This window comes from Anguilla anguilla, chromosome 6 (assembly GCF_013347855.1).
Source record: "Anguilla anguilla isolate fAngAng1 chromosome 6, fAngAng1.pri, whole genome shotgun sequence".
Taxonomy (NCBI): Eukaryota; Metazoa; Chordata; class Actinopteri; order Anguilliformes; family Anguillidae; genus Anguilla; species Anguilla anguilla.
This window is the reverse complement of record NC_049206.1, coordinates 12,905,366-12,930,415: the sequence shown is the minus strand read 5'-3', so window position 1 is coordinate 12,930,415 and position 25,050 is coordinate 12,905,366. Positions and strand designations below refer to the sequence as shown.

Sequence of the window (25,050 nt, the reverse complement as noted above, 5' to 3'; positions counted from 1 at the left end):
TCCGTGTAGGAATTACGGCCGTTTTTATACACACTTTCATAGAATAGCAGCAAATTTGGACATCACACCAGCTCCTCCTTCCTTTCACTTTCAGCTGAACGATTGATATGCAGTGAAATACTACGCACACAAAGGATGTCAAGCAGTCCGCATTTTTCTGTGTGCTTATGAGATTAACAGGAAAGATGTCCAACTGTAGTATTCCGGCGGACAAAACGTCTGTTGTGGTCGCCATTTCGTACAGCGTGGTGATGCTCGTGGGATTACCATTGAATGGGCTGTCCCTGTGGATTCTCCTAAAGCGGCACGGATTGAAGTCATCCAACACCGTTTTCATGGCAAATCTGGCACTGTCCGACTTCCTCTTGACCCTCCCGTTGCCTCTGCGCATATATTATCACTCAACAGCGATGTGGCCCTTTGGAGACGTGGTATGCACTACCTCCAGAATGCTGCTTCGTGTCAACACGTACACCAGCGCCGTCTTCATCACTTTCATCGGCGTGGACAGACTGCTGGCGGTGGAATTCCCTCTGCGCTCGCGGATGCTTCGCACCTCAAGATCTTCGGGAATCGCTTGTGCGGTTACGTGGGTTCTCTTCATTGTCTTAAATATCCCCCAGGCCATAGCTGGGAACAAGGACATGATTGATTGCAGTGAAAAAGCACGTTTAGAGTGGTGGGGTGTAGCAGCTTCTCTAACAATATTTGCATTGCTAATGGTAAATGTCGTATCGACGGCAATGGTAATGAGGACTCTGCACAGACTTAAAACAGAGTCGATCAGACGCAACAAAGGGAGAGTTATGCTGATTTTCGGTGTTAATTTATTCATGTTTGCAGCATTTTTTGTACCGTTCGGTATGCTGTTGTTTTTACGGTCGCTTTGCGTAATACAGTACAACCCCGTTCTTCGTATGGGGACTGTATGTTTTGTCAGCTTCAATATCTGCTTTGACCCATTAGTTTACTATTTCTCACTAGATGATTTCAGGAAGAAAAAGGCTCAACACACATTGGACACTTAGGGAATGGCGCTAGAACCAGCCAAGGCCGTCAAATTTCAAATGATAAAAACGGCACACTTCACCAAGTTTATGTGCTTTGCTGCAACGTCGTTTTGAATAATTATGTAGCACAGCAAAAAAAAAATCCTATAATTGGCAAAGGATAGGCTATATGTTTCATTATTTGCTAACAGTATGTGTTTAGCTTTTTCACGCTTTCTTGTGTAATAAACGTTGCAGGAGACTCTAGTTGATTGGTTTGTGTAAAGGCATTTAGTATCTGTGTACAGAGCTATAACAAGAAAAAACATGTATGCAAAGGTAAACAGATAAATAAAGCTGTGGGCAACAGTATATCAAAAAACAAACAAAAAAGAAGTAATTCAAATCAATGTTCCAAAGTGTGTTTATTAATTATTGCCATATCATGTATTTTGTGTATTTTTGAACTATTTTCAGAAATCATAAAAAGGATGTGGTCATTCATGTGGGACTTCAAGTTGTGAAAAGCATGTACTTCATATAATATTTTGGTGCGAAAAAAAACTTAAGACTGAGGTCTGGTATTATGGATCAACTGTCAGGGGGCCATAAAATATTTCCAAATACCAGAAAAGCACTGTGCTCTGAAAGATTGCATAAAAACCCTAGATACCTATTCAAGAACAGGTGTAGACTTAAATGGCAAGTGTTTCCATCCCTATGCATTTATTGCAATTTTAAATTATATATATTGTTTACAAAATAAGAAGCCAAGCAGATGCGGAAGCAACACATAAATTCTGGTGTTCCAGCATTCATCAGGGTAAAGAGAAGTTCTCAATATGGTGGTAGCTATCAGTCATGGGAGAACAGTTATCAATGTATAAACTTCAGTTGCAAATGAATACAATATTAGGTTGTGATTAGTTCCAAATTATACAAGGCTTAATTGAGTTTAACTCATGACACGGCTATTAAATAATTAGATATTTTTAAAAGATGGTAATGTCTTTGTTACAGCCACATAATCAACAGACTTTCATAATGCAACATTTAAAATGTTGTCAAACAGAACTCCTTATTAATAATACAAAGAGTGAAAACAGTCACTGCGATAGATTGGCGACCTGTCCAGGGTGTATTCCTACCTCTTTCCAATGCATGCTGGGATAGGCTCCAGCACCCTCCACGACCCTGACCAGCATAAGTGGGGATAGATAATAGGTGGATGGATGGAGAAAATAATCAGTTTCTACCTTAGCGTTACAAGAAAAATAGTTTCATGTTTTTGTTCACCTATTTCATAACTTGACAAAACAGTGTTCCTTTCTGTCAAGGGTAGTTCATCATCAAAGCCCAGAAATTTCTCAAAACCTTTTAATGTTGCTTCTTTAGACGAGTCTTGGACAGTCCTTGAGAGAAGAAAGATTGGTGAGAGTGTTGAGGGAGGATGACATATTGTACTCCCATTTTGTTTCACATTCTTGGGCTTTGTTCACACTGGTGAATTGGCTACTGACTCTAACCAACACTCAAAAATGGTCAATACAATTTTTCAAAAAGAACAGGAAACTACTAATTTACTATTTAAATGCCATAGAAAATACATCAAGTTCTCTGTTTCTGGAAATTGGCCTACAAAATATTGCTGTCTGTTTAGTGTGAATATGATGTGCAAAGTACCATAAAGTCTCTCCACTTGCCTTGCAGTAAAACTAGTGAGAAGAGGAAATGATGGCGTATGAGGAACAAGCTGCGCTTTCACAACAGGAAATGTTAAAACCTAGCACAACTAGACACTCAATAGGACTGATGTAGTCAGGTATAAGCTTACATACACGTGCACATCACATCTTTCTATGGTGTGTGGCAATGTGATCTTTCAAGATGAAGAACAGAGCATGTTGAAATTCACAGACTGGCCTATCAGTCCTATAAAGTCCACCATTGTTATTGCTTGATGTGAACATGATGTGGATTGACATCAAAGCAGCTGAACTGACTATTACAGCATATATCTCTCAATGAACTTGTGAGAACTGGAGGATTTAGAAATGCGTGTCACCCAAAGGCTGACTGGCACAAAAAAAAGTGATTTGGGGTCACATCCAAGTAGTGGACAATACCATGGACTATCAGGGAACAGTCGCCCACACTATTTTCCAGCGAGCATTTAACATAGGGCGGCAGTGATTCCCCAGTAGGAGACTGCCGTTGTACCCTTGTCATGCAGAGGTTGCTTGAATCCCAGATAGGAAATTGTCGTAATACCTTTGAATAGAGTAATGCAAGCTGTGTGAGTTTCTTTGGATAAGATACTAAAGGATTGTAATGCAAGACCATTAATTTGGGCTAGGGAATTCATGCTGAGGACATTCCCCTAAATATTGGACATTTCTCGACAATTACAATTTTTAAATGGTGCCACACAAACAAGTAGTCAGGGGCCAACTGCAATAAAATCAAGAGATGAAATGATTACAACAAGCAGAAGTTCCACATTTTGGATAATCTAGTTTATTCACAGGTAGGAGGGCTTTACAAGCAGACAGAATATACAGTAGTATCAGTCAAATCAGGTATTGTAGACTGAACATTAAATATTCTAAAGTTCTCTTGCAACAGCGATAACTTCAGTTCAGTTTCTGAACCAAGGCATTGTCTTTGTGGTCTTATAAAATATTCTAACAGTACAGGTGTTTCAAAGAAACATGCAGAGGAAAAAAGGTAGAAGGTGGGAAGAATTGGCCATGGCAAAATGGGGGTGGAACTTTGGCATGTTGGTGAGCTCAAATGGGTGGGACCAGCGGGAAAGGGCGTTTTGGGAAACAATAAGAGCTGCACCTGGGGGACACCCCTCTAGCAAGCTCCATCTCAAGGAAAAGGATTGTTCTGGAAAAGCTAGATCAGTGACATCAATTGTGCTAACCAAACATTAATAAATAGGTTAAAGACTTAAAAAAAAAAAAAAAAAAAATCATAATGTAATTTCAGAACCAAAAGTCTGGATCATCTGAGTTGGTCCAGAACAACCCTCTTAATGTGAAAAGGAATCATCCAGTTTCCGGAATTTAAAGTCCCGGGGCCTGCCTGTTTCCACCCAGACAAAACACAAGGTGATTTGATCGTACAACAGGAGAAAAAAGGAATCAACAGCATTCATGGGAAGGAGAAGAAACATATTTTACAATCCCCCAAAAGGAGAAAGTAGAAACAATGATACAATCATGTGACAAATAGCAAATGGAAAAGTTTGTACATAGTGAAGCACTGTTTGTACATGGGATATCCTGGGATATCAGTGGATCAACAGTGCACTGTTCCCCCACAGGAAGGGGGATACACATGAAAACAAAATAAGAATCTAACCTCTTTTCTCTCAGCTGATACAGTAAACATTCCTCATTTCACTTTGGAAAATCATTAAGAACAGTATGATTAAAAAACAAAGAACAAAACTTCAAGACTAAAACTGATCTTGAAATTTCTTAAATATATTCAAATATACAGATTTTATTGGTACGACAAACAACGCATTTTATAACAGAACGACAGAAAAATAAACAAATCAGGACAAAAAATAAAACCAGACAAAACAAACCAAAATTAATTTCTTAAACGAAATATAATACATCATGCTTATAAAGTGCAGTCAAACTAAATACGCTGAAGAGAGCTACAGTATTGGAGGTGAATCTGCGTAAATGTCAGACGTTGCCAAAAAGCGGAACCCCTGTCTTAGGCTTCTTCACAGATGACCGTCTCTACCACAAATGTGTTCTCGAAATGGCGGATGGTGTGACAGTTGCGTGCTTCGCGCTTGTCAATGCCTGCCAAGAAAGAAGAAAAAACAAGACAATCAAATTTAGGTTTTGCACCAGTTCAACAGCCAGGCAAGGCACTGTCAGTATGTACTGCAACTAGCAGTATGAGTATGAATACATTTTTTAAATTGTGAGCTATGCAAATTTTACGTATGCCAAGCAAGCTACCTGAGCACATTCATAAAACACCTGGGAGAGTAAACCATTGCTAGAACTGTCCTTGACTGACATGTAGAGGAAAAAATGCTGACAAAAAAAGCAAATAAACTTTTGATGTTAACTAACCCCTGATGCTAAATATGACATGACCTTATATTTACAGTTTTCCAATCAAAAGTTTTCAATGACAATTTTCAATGACAGCAACATTCTTGTGGTAAAAATCAGCCATTGCCACATGAGTCTATAACTACATCTAGGAGCTCTCTACCCACTGATATCAGTAGCTGCAACTTAGCTCAGTTTTCTCAGTTGCCCACGGTGACACAATCTTTTGAACTTCAACAAAACACACCATTGTTTCCTCTCTGAGGGACAATTAATGGATGCGTGGAAATACGATTCATTCAGAAACACCAACACCAGCGCATTAGTAAAAGGGAAGCCGTTTCATCTGGGGCCTTAGTGTTTCAAAAACCCTTGCATTTCCTCAGATCACGCCACTCAAAAATTTAAATGTAATCCTGTTCTTCTCCTACATCACATTCTGAACACTTGGGAGTGTGTTAAGACTGTGGGTCTGTAGAGCTGTAAGAGCCATGTGATTTGCCCTGGGCATAAAAAAGAGATCTTGTTGACACTCACGTCTGCGAGATCCCCGCCTCTTGAGCCGATAGGTGTCCTTTCCTCTGCACATCCTGTAGATGAAGGCCCCCAGCTGCCTCATGTTTCGAACCCGGCCCGTCACCACCATCTCCTCATGGACGAGGTAGGTCTGGGGAAGGTAGGTCCCCCTCTGTAGAGACAGACGGGCACATCCCTCGTGAATTATTCGTCCAACCATCTGTCAGCCTAACAGGATGCACAACCCGTATCAAATAGCCCCATTTTCAGTTTATTTTTTTCCCCTGTTAACCAGACCTTGTTTGCTTTGGCTCCCCTGGCAGACACATACGACAACTACACACTCTCACACCATTGCTACAGCGGCACCCAGCTTACAGTGGCAACCAGTTAACAGCAACTCGCTTGCTCCATTTTGTGCAATGCGATGGCCGTGCCAGAGCTTTGCCGCAACGTTGCAAAATGGTTGACGGAACATTACATGATGCTGTACCTTGACGTTAACCAGCAGCTCCCAGAGGTTTCTCGGGGGCATGACGATGGAGGTGTTCAGCTCGATGATGTAGCACTTGTCCAGCGCAATGTCATGGTAGGCTGTCAGGCCCTGGCAACATATAAAAAAGAGTTTTAACAATAATGATAACAGCAGCCTTTTTTTAAGAGCAAAATAGTTCAGCGAAGGACTATCAAGGACACACAGTCCATCTAACAATTGATTTACCAACTATCATTCCTCATAAACAAAACCAGCCACTCCACTAAATACAAATAGTGTGAATTCAAGAACGAATGGAGGCTATTGCTAACCACATCTCTTCCAAAACTGTAAAACCAAGTGACCATTGCTACCAACTACTGTATAAAATAATAATAATAATAATAATAATAATAATAATAATAATAATAATGTCTTTGCTGGGCAGCCATCATTTTTGCATGGAAACTTAAGCTTCTTATATGCTCAGACAACTGCTCATGTAACCAGATCTATTTTTCCTTGGACGATGAAGGTCATAGCGCAGCAAATGTATTCTCACCCGGTGGAAGTCATGGATGATGTCAGCGGGATCACTGCCGCCAAAGTGGGGAACGGGCACATTGATCTGCTCGTAGTTGTCCTCCAAGTAGATCCCCACGTTCTCCTCCAGCTCCTGCCGCCCCCGCAGCGGGGCGTAGATGGGGTCCTCGTACAGCACGCGGCAGTGAAACATATTATCCTCAGGCTCCTGCACAACAGCACAGGGAACGAAGAACCACGTCATCATCCATTGTCGCCATCGCCATTACTACAGCCGTCGTCCTCATGCATCCATTAACATCGCCATTACAACTACTACCATTATTGTCACCACCACTATCGTCATTACAACCGTTAGCATTGTAATCATCATTAACATTGGCATTATTACAAGCATTACCACCATTATCATCATATAGCCATTACCATCACCATTACAACTATTACCTTTATCGTCACCATCACTATCCTCCTCATTGCAACCACTGCCATTCTCATCATGAATATCGGCGTTATTACAAGCTTTACCACCATTATCATCATACATCTATTACCATCACTGCCATCATTACAGCTATTACCATTATTGTCACCACCACTATCATCCTCATTGCAACCACTACCATCATCATCCTCATTACAATCAGTGCCAGCATCATCATCATCATCATCATCATATACTTTCCTGAGATTGTCGATCTCATCACCACCACAACCATAGAAAATGCATCAGGTCGAATAGCAGCTGAACTACATTGAGGTCAATCTGTCTGCAGCAGTATAAGCTGTACTTTGGTGAGATGACATTTCGATTACTGATCCTGTCAGTATCTGGTAACACTGTGGCCCCATTTCTCAAAAACCCTCTTTCTACGCTGACTTTTCTTTCCACTTTAAAATGGAAGCTGAATCAGATAAAATGAGCAGCAGAACACAAAAAAAAACTTTGCCCCTCATTTACACTTGAAACATGGAAATCTAATCATCGCTTGAACAAGCACAGAACACAACTAGAACACCTACATTCACAATGACCCTTTATGTATAAAATTGGACACCCTTGTGATGATTCAATGATTCATCGTAATAATTCAAGTACTGCTATGTACTGACTGGTTAAAAAGATTGAATACTCCCGGTTTAGTGACTTGTGCACATGCACCAACAAGCTTTTCAATTTGCCCTTACTGCTGATTACCACGATTACTGTGCCTACACTAACACCCACAGGGTAAGGACTCAGACACAGTTTAAATGTTTACCAGGTTATGCATGCGGCTACTAACATTACCTCTAAAATGTCTGCATTCAACAGTGCATGTATTTGTGGTTTTATAAATGAGATGCCACACAGATTACATCCTGCGTGATGTCAGTTTAAAGACAAAAATTAAGCAGTCTTACCTGTGGTATGGAGTAGTACCTATAGACACATATCGATGCCAGCACAAGCACACACATGAAGACCACCAGGCCAAAGGTCAGGCAACATAGGCCACTGAGAGGAGATCTTTTGGGCCGAAGAGGAAGAACCAGCTCCTCCTGTTGAGAAAACAAGAAAGAAAATAGGGTCACATGCTGCTTATAGCACTGACACACACAGACAATGGACTGTCTACATAATCCCCATACACAGATAATGGCAATGATGATGGGTGTGTGTGTGTGTGTGTCAGTGTGCGTGCTTGTCTATGTGTGTGACAGAGACAGAGCGTGAGTAATAGCGCCACCCTTGTAAGGACCTGGTACAATGGAATCCCATAAACTGAAACTCGTAATCGCACAGGAAATTCCATATTTGTACGTGTTAAAATAGCGCGTGCTGCTACAATTTCATGACGAGGGCTTTCACAAAGATCTGGGAGTAAAAGCGTGGGTGTACTTTGTGAAGGAGTTGCCAAGTTATTCATAACGCAGAGTATCTGAGCAAGTAGGCTACAGGGTATGAGCAATACCAATCCACCCCCAGTCTCTCAGTACATCTGCTATCGACACGCGCTCGTCCTACATGAATCGCGCCAGGAAGATTGGAAACGCTCCGAAACGAAGCAGAGTACAGCTGACACGGCTACAGATATGCCTATTAATAGAACCCGCCACACTACCACATTCCGCCATTCCTTATTTGTACCGCGTTCGTATCCGAGGATGAAACGTAACACGAAAAGTGTGGGAGATCTACTGCCAAAGAAAGGAGGCATTGTAAGATGCGCTCCCCAAGAGACAGTATTAATAGCCTCAATTACGTATGATTGTTCTGACGCTAGAGGCAAGCGTCATTTTGTAGAGCAGTCTATTTTTCTAATGTGATTAAAACTAACAGGTTCTAAAAATGTGACTAATGAGCATTGAGTGTTCGGGATGCTGTAGCATGTATGATGCGTCTGTTTTATGATACGAAATATGTTGTAGCTTGGCTGTCGTTCCAAGCGCAGTCTCAGACACCGTATATGTACGACAAAGAGGAATGTTTAGCCTACACTTGTGGAAATAATAAAACATTTTTAGAACATTTCTAACATTAGGCAATATTGACTGAAGCAATAAATTAATATCTCATTATAAAATAGACCTGTCATGAAACACAAGGAAAACACCCTATTATCAGTCTGAACACTGTCGTCTGTATATGTAGCCAGGAGAGAGGCACAGAGCCCCACGAAAGTCCTGGTGTTGTGGCAACCACCATCTGTGTATCAAAAATAACCTCACTTGAAGCTCAGTGGTTGGATGATGTAGTTACAAAGACACTATGATGCAAGGAAGGCTACAAGTGACAGAACACAATGTATCTCGGTGGAAAACTCATAGGCGATGAGCCTACACGATCTAAGATTATGAAGGACGTCTTGCAACACATCAGCTATTATTGTCAAGCAATAGCTATCGGCTGCAGACAACGTGTGTACAGACAATGATACATTAGCATTTAGGCTGGGTCAAACGTCCCTTAATTTGTGGTAGCTCTTGGATCCGTTTAAAAAGAGAGTGTTACACTGGTTTATAGGCACCTACAACGTCTATCATATTCTTGGCTACTGCAGTCTCAGGCTAGACTCGATGAATATGGCGGTTAAAACGTCCAGAAGCTGAATACATTCTCACGTCAATCACGGTGAAAATTTATCGAGAAGAAATATGTTACAGATTCAAACCACTGGAAACCTGGTCTCTTTCAGCTGTCTTATTAAATTAAATTATTTAGACATCGCCCTCATTTAACATTCAAGCGCTTCAGCCTCTCATCCTGTTGTCTCCCACACCTGCACTTGCTCTTAGAATATAATTCACAGGTAACAAGAGAATGTCAAGTGCACCATCGACGTCGAAGGTAACCGGATCCATTTAGATGCTGGAAAATATTGTCGAACACCGGAGCCACGGTAACCCCTCCTATGACATCTGCCATTTTGTCTGCCACCTACTGGTATGGTACATCGTTTCCCCTGATACACTGACTGTAGTTGACTTGTGCACTGGTGATTTTGATCTATTTCAAACTTCCTGTCACAAAAAACCTTGATTCTATTTCATGGAATTTGGGATTTTAGTAGGCTACAGCCTTTTAAAAATTGCAAGCTTCACGACCAACTGTCTTCCGTCAGTATGGATAGCTTATTAATTGCATTTACTAAAACTGTATGTAGGCTACTGCAGCAAACAATATGTGATATTATCACATGCAATCCATGAAGTTGGTCCCTTTCCTTTCACCTACTTTTTCCCACTGAGTACATCCCCAGACTCATTGTCATCAGCTGTCCTGTAAAATTGTTTTCTCAGTAGGCTAAATGTCAATAGACCATTAACGGTGGACACAGAGGGGCTCGGACTCGAATACAGTAGCCATTTCACTGTTGACAGCGCGCCCATCATCTATAATAGGGCACCTTTAATGTCAGCGCCAAAGAAAGAAGAACAACCCTACATTGCACCAACACATATGAATGCACTGAACTTACGTGCGGACAGGGGATGAGAATCTCCGCTTTATCTGCATCGTTCTCCTTCTCGGGTTTCTGTCCCGCGACCTGCTGAAATGTAATCTTCACCATTTCTGTCTGTCTGGAGGCTTTGACGCTTGTGGAATTCCTTCTGGAGCGAGTGCGGATTCTGATCTTTATTTCAATGCCCCAGCCTTCCCTGGTGCTGATGACATAGATTTTCTTTTTTTTCTTTTTTTTCATTTGGCTAGGATCTGCCGGAAGTTTCGTGTTTCATTTGTTTATTTATTTATTTAAGACATCTTAAAGTGACAGGCTTCTAATACAATAACGAGCTCTGGTTCAGAGCATTGGTGAGCATGACGTGTGTAATCGAGTCGTACGAACACCATTAATGTAAGTAGGCTATAATAAATGTTATAGTGGATTTTTATTTTGATAAACCTCACAAAAATGTTCGGCTTCTTATGAATACTTATCAACATTTCTTGGCGCATTCCTTCTTACAAACTGCTTTTTAAGGCAAGTCACTGACCCAGATACCACACACTCAATCCCAACTGCAAAAAAGAACACCTGAAAACTACAGAATGTTCCGCAATGAAGGACATAAGGACACCAGCTGGTGCTGATTCCGTTAGTAGCGTTGAATGGGACAGTGTAGCCAACGACTAAACATTCTGTGGTACATACCATCAGCCTTATTGTTAATTTAATTTAAAATTGATCTTCAGTTGTATCACAAGCTAACATTTCACAATCACTAAACGTGCAGGTAAACTAATATTAGTACAAGATCCAAGTGATAATTAACCAAAGTAGGTAACTGGAGAAAGACACAAGTATGACACAAACCAGGGGCGTGCATAGACATTTTGAGGGGCAGGGGCTCAAGCCAAGAAAAAGCCCCATCAACGTCAGCACACTACTTTATGACATTGTATGAAAACTCACTCTAATATTTATTTATTTGGTCCAGTGAGGCAGAGGGCCATTTCAGCCAAGGAGGACAAAGAAGCAGCGGCTCAAGCCACTGTAGCCGCCCCCTCTGCACGTCCCTGACATAAACATCAGAATACAATAGAGAAAATAATGATATTGGACTTATTATTCAAATGTTTTTTTGTTTTTGTTTGTTTGTTTCTTTTTTGCCCTTTGACCAGTCAGGTTTATTGGTGAGTTTATGAAAGTACACTAGTGCAGTACCGTCTGCTGTAAACCAGACATTGGTTGCCTTGTGCAGCAGAATGATGACACAACTCTGAGAATGTAGGTGCATAACCATCTGTGGGGCAGGAAGGAAGTGGTATTTTGTTGCAATGGTATTAGATTCAATTTGAAAGTGGCAAATGCATCCAAGGTAATGTTGGATATGGACATATCCATTTATTAAAACAAGCTGCTGTACTGCTTGACTGTATGATGCAACCAATGCCTGTCCATTGGCAAGACCTCACAATACAGGACTATGTCAGGTGACCTGTACCTATCAAAAACACACAGGGAAAACCTGCAACCATGCAACACAAATTACAGCAAACAAACTGAAAAACTGACAGGCTGCCTCAGTGTGTAATATAAAGTAGGGAAACACAGCAGTCACTGTTTATACACACCCATTTAACAACACACAATATATTCTCTCAGGCACAGATACATCTACTGTAGGGATCTTCATACCAATTTGCCAACAGAGAATGCTGTTAAAAATCAGAGCCACATCATTTTAACACTCTAAAGAGTGTAAGGAAAAACATTTGTTCAGTGATATGCTATGCCATAATTTATGTATTAAGGCACTTACGAGAAGGGCATCTGTTACAATCAATAATAACTAAGAAACTAATGACTGATAAAACTAAATCACAAAACAATTTTTGCTTGCAGCATGTGGTTCTTTTTGAATTTCCGTAAGAGACACTTGTCAGGAATGACTAGACAAAACTGAGGAAACAAAAAATCATCACATTGTCTTAGCCATGTATCCTATCACAACGCAATAGCTTTGAAACACTGGTATTGTTGGCTGGGTGAATGATATGAAAACTTGCTATTGCTGCAGGCGTTATGATATTTCAAAGATTGCAATATCGAAACCACACATAGTTACACATACACACACACAGACCCCCCCCAAACATAAACACACGCCCCCACATGCCTACGCACAGCATCACACTCTCAAAAATGACTCCAATCACACACAGCTGCTTACATCTACAGTAACCCACGCGCATGCAGACGTACAAAATCACATGCAGACAAGCATCTGAACTCACTTCCATAAATGCACTTGGAGCTCCCACATCCATAAAAGGCATCCTCTTCCTTACCTTCCGCACAAATGATGCACATGCAACAAGCACATTTCACATTCTTGGGAGACACCCGCACATTCGGGCTCCCCCACATGCACACGCATGCACGCGCACGCACAAGCACAGACGTACATGCACACGCACACGCACGCACACACACGCACACACAAATGCGTGGACACAGAGCAAGCATGAAAGAACAAGAAGCCTGCCTCCCCCTCGCTCTCATTCACTCCCTCTTCCACCTGGAAGTCGACCAACAGCAGGTCTGCGATCAGCGTGCTGAGGAGGCTGATGCTGGAAAGATCCTGCACTAGCTGGGATGCCGCCTCCACCTTCACTTCCTTCTTGCTGGTGCCACGCAGGATCTCCTTAATGGGAAGTAGGCTTTAGGACGCTTCTTCCATGGCTTGTACAGAACATGCACAAAGGATTATGGTGGGTTGACTGCAACCGCTAATGTTGCCTGAGGCTTTCTTCCTGTCAAGCAGACCATAGACGATAAGACGTCAGTGGTCAATCTTCTAAACTAATTGCAGTTTTTCTCACTCAGTAAGATACCAAGATGTACTGACCCGACACTAGTAGGACCTGACCTTTACTGAATACACCCTGAGGCCAGAAGAAAATTCTCTCCAGGCAACATGGGTTCCCTACCCTTGTCCTGGAGAACCCCTGTGTATGTATTTTATTTTACTAAAGTTTCAGACTTTTGTGCTGGAATAGATTTTGTCATGTAGGTTAGACTTGTTTACCATGTGATTTGTCCAAAGACAAAATACAAAAGAACCAAAAGAACCAATAGGTTAAAAGTTTGCTGAAAGTATTAAAATGAAGGTGTAATAGAAAATATATAATAATAAGGCTGTTTCTGACATAATGCGGCATTAAGAGGGTAAATCATCCCTCATTAGGCATTTAAAATGTTTAGTAAAAAACAATTAGCAGATCTTTTTACTTCAGAAATTTCAGTTTAAAACCATGCTCTCAAGGACCAGGGGCGAGATCTCCTGAAGGCAGTGCAATAACGTTCTTGTTCACATCTTCACAGTCCTGAGTATATAGACTGTCCACACTGGACACACTTCAAACAGATGTATTACCAAGAGTAGGGTTCTATTTGCATTTAGCCGGAATTCCAGTAAAGACAAAAATATTGTAATTACTAAAAGGTAAAATATGAGCTTCTGCTTGTACTTCTTTTTGGGAGTGTATGTATATGCACTCTAAATGTAATTTGACTGACTTTTGGAAGAGGTCAGACTTAGATCTGTTCATTTCAATAGTGAATTGTGAAAACACCGCATGTTTCTTTTCAGCCTTAGCATTTACTTCACACAGAGGCTCTCTGATTGGTGCTAAAATGGCCTTTGCCAACAGTTGACCAAGACTTGTATTGATTCAGAAAAGGTGCCTCCACTGTAACAAAACAACAACAATAATAAAAAATTTAAATAAAATAATAATAATAATAATAATTGTAATAATAATAATAATAATTATTATTATTATTATAATACAGAATCCTTAGAGTTATCAAAGTGCTTTGCAATGTACAAACATAAAAATGTAATAAGAGCGGACCAAGAGGAAATTAGTTTTTTTTTTTTTTAAAACCTTACAGCCCACATTTTTATATAGACACCATTTATGCAACTGGAAGTTTAAAAAAGCATCTCAGATAAGTACCTCTCAAAGGTACAATAGGAACATACAGGGCAATGCTATTTTCAACCACACCAGATAGCAAACCCCCCCCCCCCCCCCCCCCCCACCCCCCCACCCCAGTGACGAAGACTGCGTTCTGTTTTAGAGTACTCTAGCTGCATCATCGGGCCTTCTCCTCAGCCAATTCTCCTCCTACAACTGATGTCACATCCTCCGCTCCATAATCTACACCCACCTGGCATTCCCCCCCTCCCAGACAGCACAGATTAGCAGAAGGCATGTGCTAAGTATTCCACTATTCATACAGACTTAGAAAATGTGCAGCAATATGGGCCCTCAGGAACACAGTGGCCTAACAGTCCTATATGTAGTGTATCTGTTATGTTATACATGTAAATGTAGACTTAATACATATTTCTATGAAGGAGGAAGTAGTGTAACCACGGGGAGAAAAAGGTTTTTTAAAAAAGGTGTGTCATTCCAAACAAGAGATTTACATTGGATTGCATGCATTAATGAGAACTAATAAATTACATTCATTAGATTACATTCAATAAATTACACCAAATCACACTGCCTTTTTATTATGAATGTTTAAAGAGTATGCCAATTTACAGAACATACTGACATGTAGGAGTAGGTATACAGACCCACAACAAATGGCATCCTGCCTGTAAAGACCACACCCAAAAATAACGGTTAATTTGATGGCCTTCTCAGGCGCCCTTCTTCCTCCATTTGCCTCAAAGAATTCCAAAATCGGTTCTGTGTGCGTTTATCGATCACTTTGATTACATTGTTGTCTATCGCAAGATGAGAGTTCATTCAAACTAGCCATATATATTCATTTTTTTCAGTTGTGTCTGAAGTCTTGGCTTAAAAAGGCATCTTGTTAGGGTTACAATAACCTAACCGGGGCTGAGGGTAAGTCGCTTCTCACAAGTCTACCCGGAGATGTGTTTAGCCCTATTTTCTTGAACTAGCTACACCCATCACATTTAAAGGCCATTCAAAAACGACAAGAAGACTAGAAGTATGAGTTTTAAGCTAATCAGCCGGAGACGTTCATGCTTGCAACGCCATACTTTATTCAACCTCTCACACATGACCTGCGCATAGAACTACGGCAACCTTCCTAAGGCACAAGACCGTGCCCATTACTACAAAGACAATTCACAATTCATTCTGCTGAGTAACCCTGAGCTGCACGCCACACAGAGCCGCTTGGAAAACACACTGAAATGGGTTATTGTGACTTCGTCATTCCCACGCTAATTTTGATTCAGAGGCGCGTGGCCAGATGGCATGGTATAGCACATAGGCTTACGTCCTAAATCCATCACACGTCGTCTTTGTAAGAGCCCCCCACCCCTTTTTTTAAATTAAATACAAAAAAAAAAGAAAAGACTTTGTGTAGAAAAACACGTTTATTTCCTGTTTCGTGTCCATTAAAAAAATATTTCTCAACACTTTCAAGTGGTTGCTGTATGATGTTAACAGAATTCCAGGAATATGAAACTACAAAATATTAACAAAGAAACAATAGATTACACTACCAGCCAGCACTACGTGGTGTCTAATAGACTAAAAAAAACCTTGAATTAATATAATGTTTCTCTAGATTTGGCGTAACATAAATATAATTTTAAATATAAAAGGTGGTGAATGTGAAAATAAGTTAAAATGAAAATTGGACTGAGAAGAGGGCAGAGAAAACGTCTGAGATCCGCGTGCTGATAGCGAAGGGTAGCTATCTGCGCAACAGCCTATTAGACCAGCGATGCGTAGCATTCCGCAGCGGGCTGGCTGTACTTACGTCGGGTGGCCAAGTGCCTTGTGAGCTTGTGCCCTCCCCCCATAAGGGTCCCTCCATATAATAACAATGCCAATGTACTGCCAATGGAAAATTAAATGGTGATATATTTTTGCACTATAATGATAAGGGGTTTAGCACACAATGGATTCCAAACCATGTGAACTTTGGCATTCTATTACAATGAATTGAAATGCTGAAATGTCACTGAAATAATGAAATGAACAAGTTCTTTAACATTTAAACAGCTGGGTATTTACTGTTGCACTTCAGGTTAAGTACCTTGCTCAAGGATACAATGGCAATGCCACACCTGGGATCAAACCTACAATCCTGTTATACTATACTGCCATGCCAGATATTATGTTTCTAACATTCCCAAATTCAAAAGGTTTAAGTATCTTTGCAACCCAACATTATTCAAGACTTGAAACAGAAAAGATTACTTTTGAGGCCATAATGTTAGTTTTTAAATCTGGGTTTTCAGCAAAATATAGGTTATCAATTAACTGAATTAGATAGCTAACTTTGATGACTAACTGGATTGGTAGCAAAATAAACTAAAGAGCTACCTAGCTTGCAGATGAGCTCCTACCTCATTTTCTTAGGCCCTGACTATATGGCCACGCCCTTGAATTTGTCACTTGCTGCGATGCCGTGTTGTTTATAAACAAACATTTTGCCCTAACAGAGAAATTTACAATGCAAATTGAGAGGACATAAACACAATGTGAGGCGCTGAATTTCTTCCCCAAATTGCATTCTGGGCCAGATTATGTTAAATGCACACTGCTTGTTCAGCCAAACCCTCTGTAATTATACAGAGCCTTATCTCAAAAGACTACATTACTCACACTCAATCTCAGTATGATGACTGGAAGTAGGAGGTTGGTACTCATGATGAAAATAAGTGGAATTTTTATGGAATGGACTGCATTTATATATGAATGACATGATTGATCCAAATGAGTACAAGCCTGAATATAGACGGAATCTACATGTCTAAAGGGGTGGAAATCTAGGTTGAGAGATGTTTTGACACAAAAAAACTAGGTTAGCTCAATTTAACCAATTTGGATGGTATACACAATCTAGACGTTTAGCGAAAACTCCAGATTTCGTTGAAATGTGAAAGTTTTGTAGCCTGCTAGGACATAGCCAGGCTATATCAGGGTAAACTCCGAGCAAAATTATGGCTAAACTGAGCTAACCTAGTCCGTTTATGTCAAAACATCTCTCAACCTAGATTTCCACCCCTCTAGACATCTAGATTCCATCTAAATTCACACTTCTGTTCACTGGGATTGGTCAGACCATGCTTTAAATAGACTACTTGCCTTTCATGCTCAAAACCCCATACTATCCTATTACAGCTTAAGCAATAGGCTATTACTGTTACTGTTACTATTACTGTTTTGAATTTTTATTGATTATTTTCATAATTAATTTTAAATGTGATTAAAACCAGGGGCACAAATTAAGGCCCATGGGACATGTGTTATTGAAAAAATGGGACACCTTTGAAGATACATACTTCATTGTAGCCTATTATACAAAAAAAAAAAAACAATGTTTTGTTTAAACAGACCTGCAAAATTCTCAACAGCAATCTCTGTCACCTTATTGCGCTTTGAAAGACATTTTGCCAGTGAAATTTGAATAAATGAAGTTGTTTCCATTCATTTTTAATTGGGAACCTAAAGGGTTATATGGATTTCAGAAATACATGGTCTCTTTTAAAAGTCTCTTAAAAAACAAATAAATAAATTGTTTTTGTTTTTTTAAATTAAACTTTCTGAAAACCAGGATGTGTGCAAACGGCATAGACCAAAAATTGTTTCCAAAATGGGTATAAAACAGAATCCATTTACACAAAAGCTTTACTGATGCGCAGCATACAGTTCGCTTTGCAAATCTTGCCATCTAGAGTCCGTCAATAAAATAGCCAGTAATTCCTTGAACCAAGGCTATTCAACAAACTGATTATAATCCACAGTTAGCCTCTGGCCTATTTATTATTATTATTATTATTATTATTATTATTATTATTTTAAACGCACATGAGGTTATAATCAAAATAAACGGGCAGGCAGCCCTTGAAATGAATTTGGTTAAAAATTTTTTTTTTTTTTTAAACTTTATAGAAAAAAAAACTTTATTATAGAACACCCCGTCAAAATACACAAAAATCGGTTACGACACCCTGAGCCACTAATTCCACACGTACGATGGACAATTTATAAAAACAAGACTGTACGGATGCTGAGAATAAGGTAGCCTACTGAGGCGCCAAACCTCATGACTTCAAAGTCAGGGAACACCGTCACGTCCACAGTTTATTACCTCCTTATTACCGCCCTGTTGCTCCAAGATTTGCCTGTATTGGGCCATAAAATTTGGAGACTTGGAAGTTTATTTCGTAATAGAAATAACACCTCTTTTCCTTTTCAAGTTGAAAACCTGAATTTAGTGGTGTAGATCTTTAGTAGGCCTATGTCTTACTGCACAGTATTTAAGAGGCTAACGCGATCATCTTTCTATTCATACCGCGTGGATTATTATTCGACAGCAAGGTTCCTGTTATCACCTCCCTGAAAATTAGACTACATCAACAAATCATCATCAGCAACAGTTGGCCCAGCTAATGGCTGTAACAGTATCATGACTGGCCTACTCAATTTCTGAACGTATATGCAGCATTTTTTAAGTTTGCAAAAGTTGTAACTTAATATTCTGGAACGTGTACGTTTGCCCAGTGACGTTTGTCACTTACAATAGGACATGAATAGGATAACTGAATATAGCCTACAGCCAGACAATAAAGTGCGGAGAACACCAAACAACGGGGAACAAATCAAGCGCGAGACAACACCTGTCGTTTTCTATGGCCTTCAGGGCTCGGACTTGATTCATTTTGTCCAAGGGGTGTCAGCCTGCAGCTGCCAACTGGCGGCATCGTTACATTCACAAGGCCTCACAGAAATAATGTCGGGGTTATGTCGCCCAGTGTTAGGCCTAATTCCGGACAAGAAAAAATAACGTAAATAAATAAATAAATAAATGAGGCAAGCCGAACAGAGTGATGGCAGGGATCCAATTTCTAGGCAATACGATTATTGTCTAACAATCTGCATTATGTGCCTAAACTTCGCTCATTAGATTACACTGATAAATAAAAACATACTAAAATGAACATGTGACGTGACAGAATATCTAGCATCGTTTTAACCACCAACTCAATTACATTTTAAAGAGAAACACCGTACATCATGCCAAAATGTTATTGAATAAAATAAATAGCAATTTAAACTATAGAGAAGTAGGCCTAGCTAAACGTTATTACCAGCAAACTCCACAATATCAAACTATAAGCTATGAGAATACCTGCAACGTAACTGCATGGCATAACACAGCGTGCTTTTAATTTTAATTCTCAAAGTTTGGAGGGACGACGAGCCTCATGATTCGTAGAATCTTCACTTTAAATTTTACAGTCCAAATTATATTTCCACGTCGTAGCCTATTCATTGACTGTCATGGAGGCAGTGGGCTCTGAAGAAAATATATTTAATCGGGAACAGAAACATAAAGATGTTTCCTTACAGTTCGAGCCTGTGCGGCGCAACCGTGGAAAATGGGGAGGGAGAGAAGGGAGAGAAACAAAGGCTTACAAACTGATTGGCTAATGCTTGGTGCTCTCCAGTGTCTCCTGGCTCTCACAGCCAAACCTCTATTCATATGTAAATTAGGCCCTATAAATACCTACTACAATCGTCTAACGCCAAAATCACAACTCGTAAAGAGTACACAATAAACGCCTGGTCTGTTTGCCTTAAGTGTGTGGATTTTTTGTAACTAGCACCGCCTGCCATCTGCCCTCTTCAAGGATCGTGACGTAACAGTGCAACAAAGCCACAGATTTCCGAACTGTGTGGGTTGAAACCAACATGGCACCCTCATCCCGACTCAACAAAAACGGATATAGCAGGGATGAAGATGAATACTACGGTGTTAAAGGAGACAGAAAGGTAAGACACCAGAACTCTGCTGTTTGAAAGCTAGTACTAACTACAGTAGATGTTGTGTCATGAATGTAAACTTCTTGCTTGCAGACGAGAAAACCCTTGGTGGAGAAAAAGAGGCGAGCTCGTATCAATGAAAGTTTGCAGGAGCTCAGGTCTCTGATCACGGACACAGACGTAAGTTTTGTCAGTTTGAATGCGCCGCCCGCAACTGATGTGTGATCATAAGTTATGCGGAGTATCCTAAACTATAAGTGTGCTTGGTCCACATTGTTGCATCCGATTGTTTATATTTCGCCTACATATAATAGCTTCAACCATTCCCCCGGCAGGTCCAGTCAAAGATGGAGAATGCAGAAGTTCTTGAAATGACTGTGAAGCGAGTTGAACAAATTCTACAGAATCGAACTCAAGGTATGCTTTTTAATATATTTATTTATAAACAAGCTAAGCACACTGATGAGCCTCGTTTGAATTTTCTGCTTGCATACTATGCTTCTTAATACATATAGCCTAATGTATAATTGTACCTCTGTTTCTGTAGAAGCGGACACTATGAATCGGGAGGCGAGCGAGAGGTTTGCAGCCGGCTACATTCAGTGCATGCACGAGGTGCACACATTCGTGTCCAACTGCCCTGGGATTGATGCGACAGTGGCTGCCGAGCTGCTCAACCACCTCCTGGAATGTATGCCATTGAACGAGGACCACTTTCAGGACATGCTTGTGGATGTAATGTCAGAGACTTCCAGCAATGGCAGCACTTGGTCAGCGAGTGAAGGGATTTACACAGCACTGTTATCACCGGGGGGTCGGAGTATGTCGAGCTCTACCTTATCGGACCTTTCACCGGCGCCCTCCATCACGATCAGCGAGGATCTGTGTTCTGATCTGGACGACACTGACAGTGATCAGAGCCACATTTCTCCCGAGGCTATTGAGAACCAGGAGGTCCAAAATATGCCCACAACTACCTATTCAGCATCTATGTGGAGACCGTGGTAAATTGTGAATCGTGGTCTTGTCCTTGAGAATGATTGAGGAGTAGTTATGCGTTTCCATCGGATTGCAGTTAGCCAAGTGTGACGACAAGACTTTGAGAAGCGAACAGCACTGTTCTCGTCTGCGTATCCCATTTAGACCAGAGACAGACTGACCCGTCTGTCTGTTTTGTAAATATCTGTCTATTCACAGGGGACACCGCAAAGAAAAGCTCTTTACAAAAAAAGATCAGAACCTGAGTTTTCATGCACACAATTCACTGAAGAAAAACTATTAAACATAAACACCGATATTATAAAAAAAAGCTTATAACTGCATGTACATGTTTAGGTGTATATATTATCACATTATAGTGGGGATTTTCAAGTCAATTGGGTATTGCTACCTTCAATGAAGGGAGGGTAAATTACAAATGTAAATAGGTCATTCTTGGTAGCGGGGTTGTTGTTTCCCACAAATTTAAATTGCTCTCGATAATGCAGTGCCTATATATTGTATATTTTGTGACTCAATCCACCGTTGGTTAATAAACAATAAATTAATAAAAGAACATTTGCAAATAATGCATATTGTAGTAAATAATGTGAATTTAATGTCAATGTTTGTGTGTGACTTGTGTTAGGCTAGTTCAGTACAATGTTTCCAAAAGTGAACTTGTCTCCAGTTGCCTGCGTCGATGCAGTGCGACATCAGATTGTATCAAGATCTTGTTTTCAACCCATTAAATGCATAACGATTTCGCCAAACACATTGCGGTCTGCTTAATCCAATGGATACTTTGTTTTGCACATGGCCTAACTGAAGACGTTTGAATAAAAAGTACTTTAAGCACAATCAATCCTTTGTTTTCTGGGTATTAATGCTAATTACGACAAGACGCTTAGGTAATTGCACCCAAATAACAGGTACTTTGTTTGCTGGGTAATAAGAATCACCAGTTTAAATGGGAGAAAAGTATTTACAGTCTTGGAATATTTCTGTTTAAAAAAAAAAAGAACACACCTCCATTGCTGAGTGTAGTTTGTTGGTTGGTTATAACGGCTACCGAAATAAGCGACTGAATTCCATCACACATTATTGCTTACGTGTGACAAACGTCACTGTATTGAAATCACATGAATAAATGCGCGTATGCAGCGACCAAATCTCTCATAAAACATTCTCTGCGTTTATCGGGTGTGAAGGTCTACCATGAAACTTCCTTCTCTGCAAGGACGTGTCAAAAGTCACACAATTTCCTTATTCATATGGTGATGCCCCTTGAAATGTCTCGACTGGGTATCAGATGTATTTGCAGACTCCCAATTAGAACCTACTGGCTGAATGCTGTTGAAAGCTCAGCATCAAACTTTGGCTGAGGGATCTTTTAGAATGCACTGTGGAATTAGATTTTCCATATCTGAAGCATAACAAGCAATCATTTAAAATAAGTGGTTGTTTATATTAAATATAAATGTTTGTTTAGGCTACATCTTTCTGTTCGGCAGTGTCATTGCAGGAAACAGTTAATTGGAGCATAGCATGAAGAACTGTACCATGTACCATGTGGACCTGCCAGTGCATAGGCTACATGTCAAACTGGTTATTTTTTAAAGCAATACTTAAACCATGTTTAGGCTAACTTGAACAAATAAATGCTTTTTCGTTTTACATGAAAAGTGACACATAGGCTTTTGGTTTATGAGGGCCAGAAAAGGCTCCAGAAGAGAGGCTTCAGGCAGAAAAACCACTCGCTAACCAACTAAACACCCGAGGATGAAATATTTTATTAACCACCCTATGTCCATAAGTACCCTACACTGCACCCTCTAGAGACCTGGGAGCCACTACAACTGGGGGATTTTTGGAGGGGAACCCCCCTCCAACAGTTCCCATGGCCCACATGAAAGAACCCCATCTGCAGTGGAAACCGCTGTTCATGCCGTGCACTGACACCTAGGCTGGGCCTTGCACAACAAAGTGTTGCTAACGACCCTCAAAGTACACAGACACAATAGCTTCAGCCAGCAGGAAAACGTTAGATCCTGTCTCTGAGCAAATGTAAGGCAGGCACCACAATGATGTGTTGGGTCATAGCCATATATAGCTACCATCACCTATAAATGAACACACGTTTGTGTGCATGTATACACTGTTATAAAAGGGGAATGGTACGGGTCCATATTTGTTCTCTAATAATGTTCCCTCACTGGGTCATATTTGTACCTTAGAATACTAATGCCTCTGAGGGTACTGCCCCAATGACAAGCCATTGTGCCCTGGCATTTTTGACATTGTAGGCCTACCAATGATTTATGTCTTCTTTCAATGTTGTAAACTACATTTCAAGTAACCTTTGTATAAAAAAGGCAAAACTTATCGGTGGAATTAATGTGAAGTTTGAAGTTGGTAAGTGTGAAGTTTACCCTCCACCCCAAAAAAAGGAAAAGCTAATAAACACTGAAATGTGTGTTAAGCGTTTGAACTACTTGGGCAATCTGTCACAGATAAATCAATCACCAGAGTACATATTAATTCGTGCAAATCCACATATTAAGATTCGCAGACTGTTTTCGGCTAGTGATCGAACATAGGTTAACAAGACCGGATTAGCAGTGCCCAGACGCGACGTCCCCCGCTGATGAGGCTTTGTTGCGGCTCACACCTCCGCCTAAAATTGGGAGAGGTGCGAAAGACAGGACATGTAAATGGGGAGCGAATCTGTGATCAAAGCTGGTGTTATTAGCCGGGTTTCCTTTTACGGTCTGTGAGCCTGCCTGCCAGCGTGATACCATCGAAACCAAGCCTTTGGGCGTACGAAGGTAGGTCTATGAGAGATGGACAGCAGGCTACAATAGCTACTTAGAAAACTGGAGATGCGTCCCAAGGATTTTGACAGTTGGACCATTTTTATTTGGATCCGGCTATTGGGTCGAAAAAATGTTGTTTAAGAAGGTCCATATACCGCGAATCAAGCTATTATTTTAAACAACTCACCTTATGTAAAATAGCAAGGTTATAGAACTGTTTAAGTTCGCACTAGTATAAGTCTGCGGTACAGTAGGCCTATCACAAAGCAGTTTCAATGTAAATTGGTTTGGGTTCAGGGCCTACTGTTGGCAGATGGTCCACAAAGCCCAAACAGCAGTTTTGACAAGGGAGAGCCCCGGGCCTGTCGTTCATAACGCAGGGTAATCTTTCGTTTCCAAGATAGTATTTAGCATGTTCTATAACAATACAAAAAAGTATTGCAATGTTTTAACCTCTTGTAATGCTTCTAAAAAGTGTCAAGCATTATCACTTTGCCATTGGGTCATCAAACTATTTTATTCGCGCGTTAGCCTATATTATGCATTGATTGTAGCCAGAGAGGATGAACTCCTACGTACGACAAATCAATCAACCAATCAAGAAAGATTCAGCAGATACTTTCTGTCCAGTTTAACTCTTCTCTCTTCATTTTATTTTATTTGTAATACAACTGGCATTAATTGAACCTAAAAAGACAACAGCTAGCCACGGACACTGTACGGACACGCATTGTTGCCATTCTGAAACAGAAGTGGACGTACCAAAAGAGTTTGTATCATTGCAACGATACTAATCGCTGTTACCACGTACAATATACGTATTACGGATGAGAGACATGGTGAACAGTGTACACAGCTTTCGGTAAAATTCAAGCAATGA

At 40.4% G+C, this 25,050-nt stretch overlaps 3 protein-coding genes across 3 annotated transcripts; 2 read left to right on the top strand and 1 right to left on the bottom strand.

The window, feature by feature from the left end:
* Positions 1 to 38: 38 nt before the first annotated feature.
* Positions 39 to 1,356, top strand: lpar5b (lysophosphatidic acid receptor 5b). Its single transcript, XM_035423241.1, has one exon. It carries the CDS (start codon positions 168 to 170, stop codon positions 1,026 to 1,028), a length of 861 nt encoding a protein of 286 aa, XP_035279132.1. The 5' UTR covers positions 39 to 167; the 3' UTR covers positions 1,029 to 1,356.
* A 2,130-nt stretch (positions 1,357 to 3,486) lies between these two features.
* LOC118230578 (integral membrane protein 2C-like) lies at positions 3,487 to 10,796 on the bottom strand. Its single transcript, XM_035423705.1, has 6 exons — positions 10,577 to 10,796; positions 8,019 to 8,156; positions 6,634 to 6,822; positions 6,090 to 6,200; positions 5,618 to 5,768; positions 3,487 to 4,819 (listed from the first exon to the last, which is right to left on the bottom strand). The coding sequence occupies exons 1-6, from the start codon at positions 10,667 to 10,669 to the stop codon at positions 4,728 to 4,730; spliced, it is 774 nt and encodes a 257-aa protein (XP_035279596.1). The 5' UTR covers positions 10,670 to 10,796; the 3' UTR covers positions 3,487 to 4,727.
* A 9,301-nt stretch (positions 10,797 to 20,097) lies between these two features.
* LOC118230579 (transcription cofactor HES-6-like) lies at positions 20,098 to 22,219 on the top strand. Its single transcript, XM_035423706.1, has 4 exons — positions 20,098 to 20,385; positions 20,470 to 20,556; positions 20,712 to 20,793; positions 20,924 to 22,219. Exons 1-4 carry the CDS (start codon positions 20,305 to 20,307, stop codon positions 21,382 to 21,384), a joined length of 711 nt encoding a protein of 236 aa, XP_035279597.1. The 5' UTR covers positions 20,098 to 20,304; the 3' UTR covers positions 21,385 to 22,219.
* Positions 22,220 to 25,050: the final 2,831 nt, after the last annotated feature.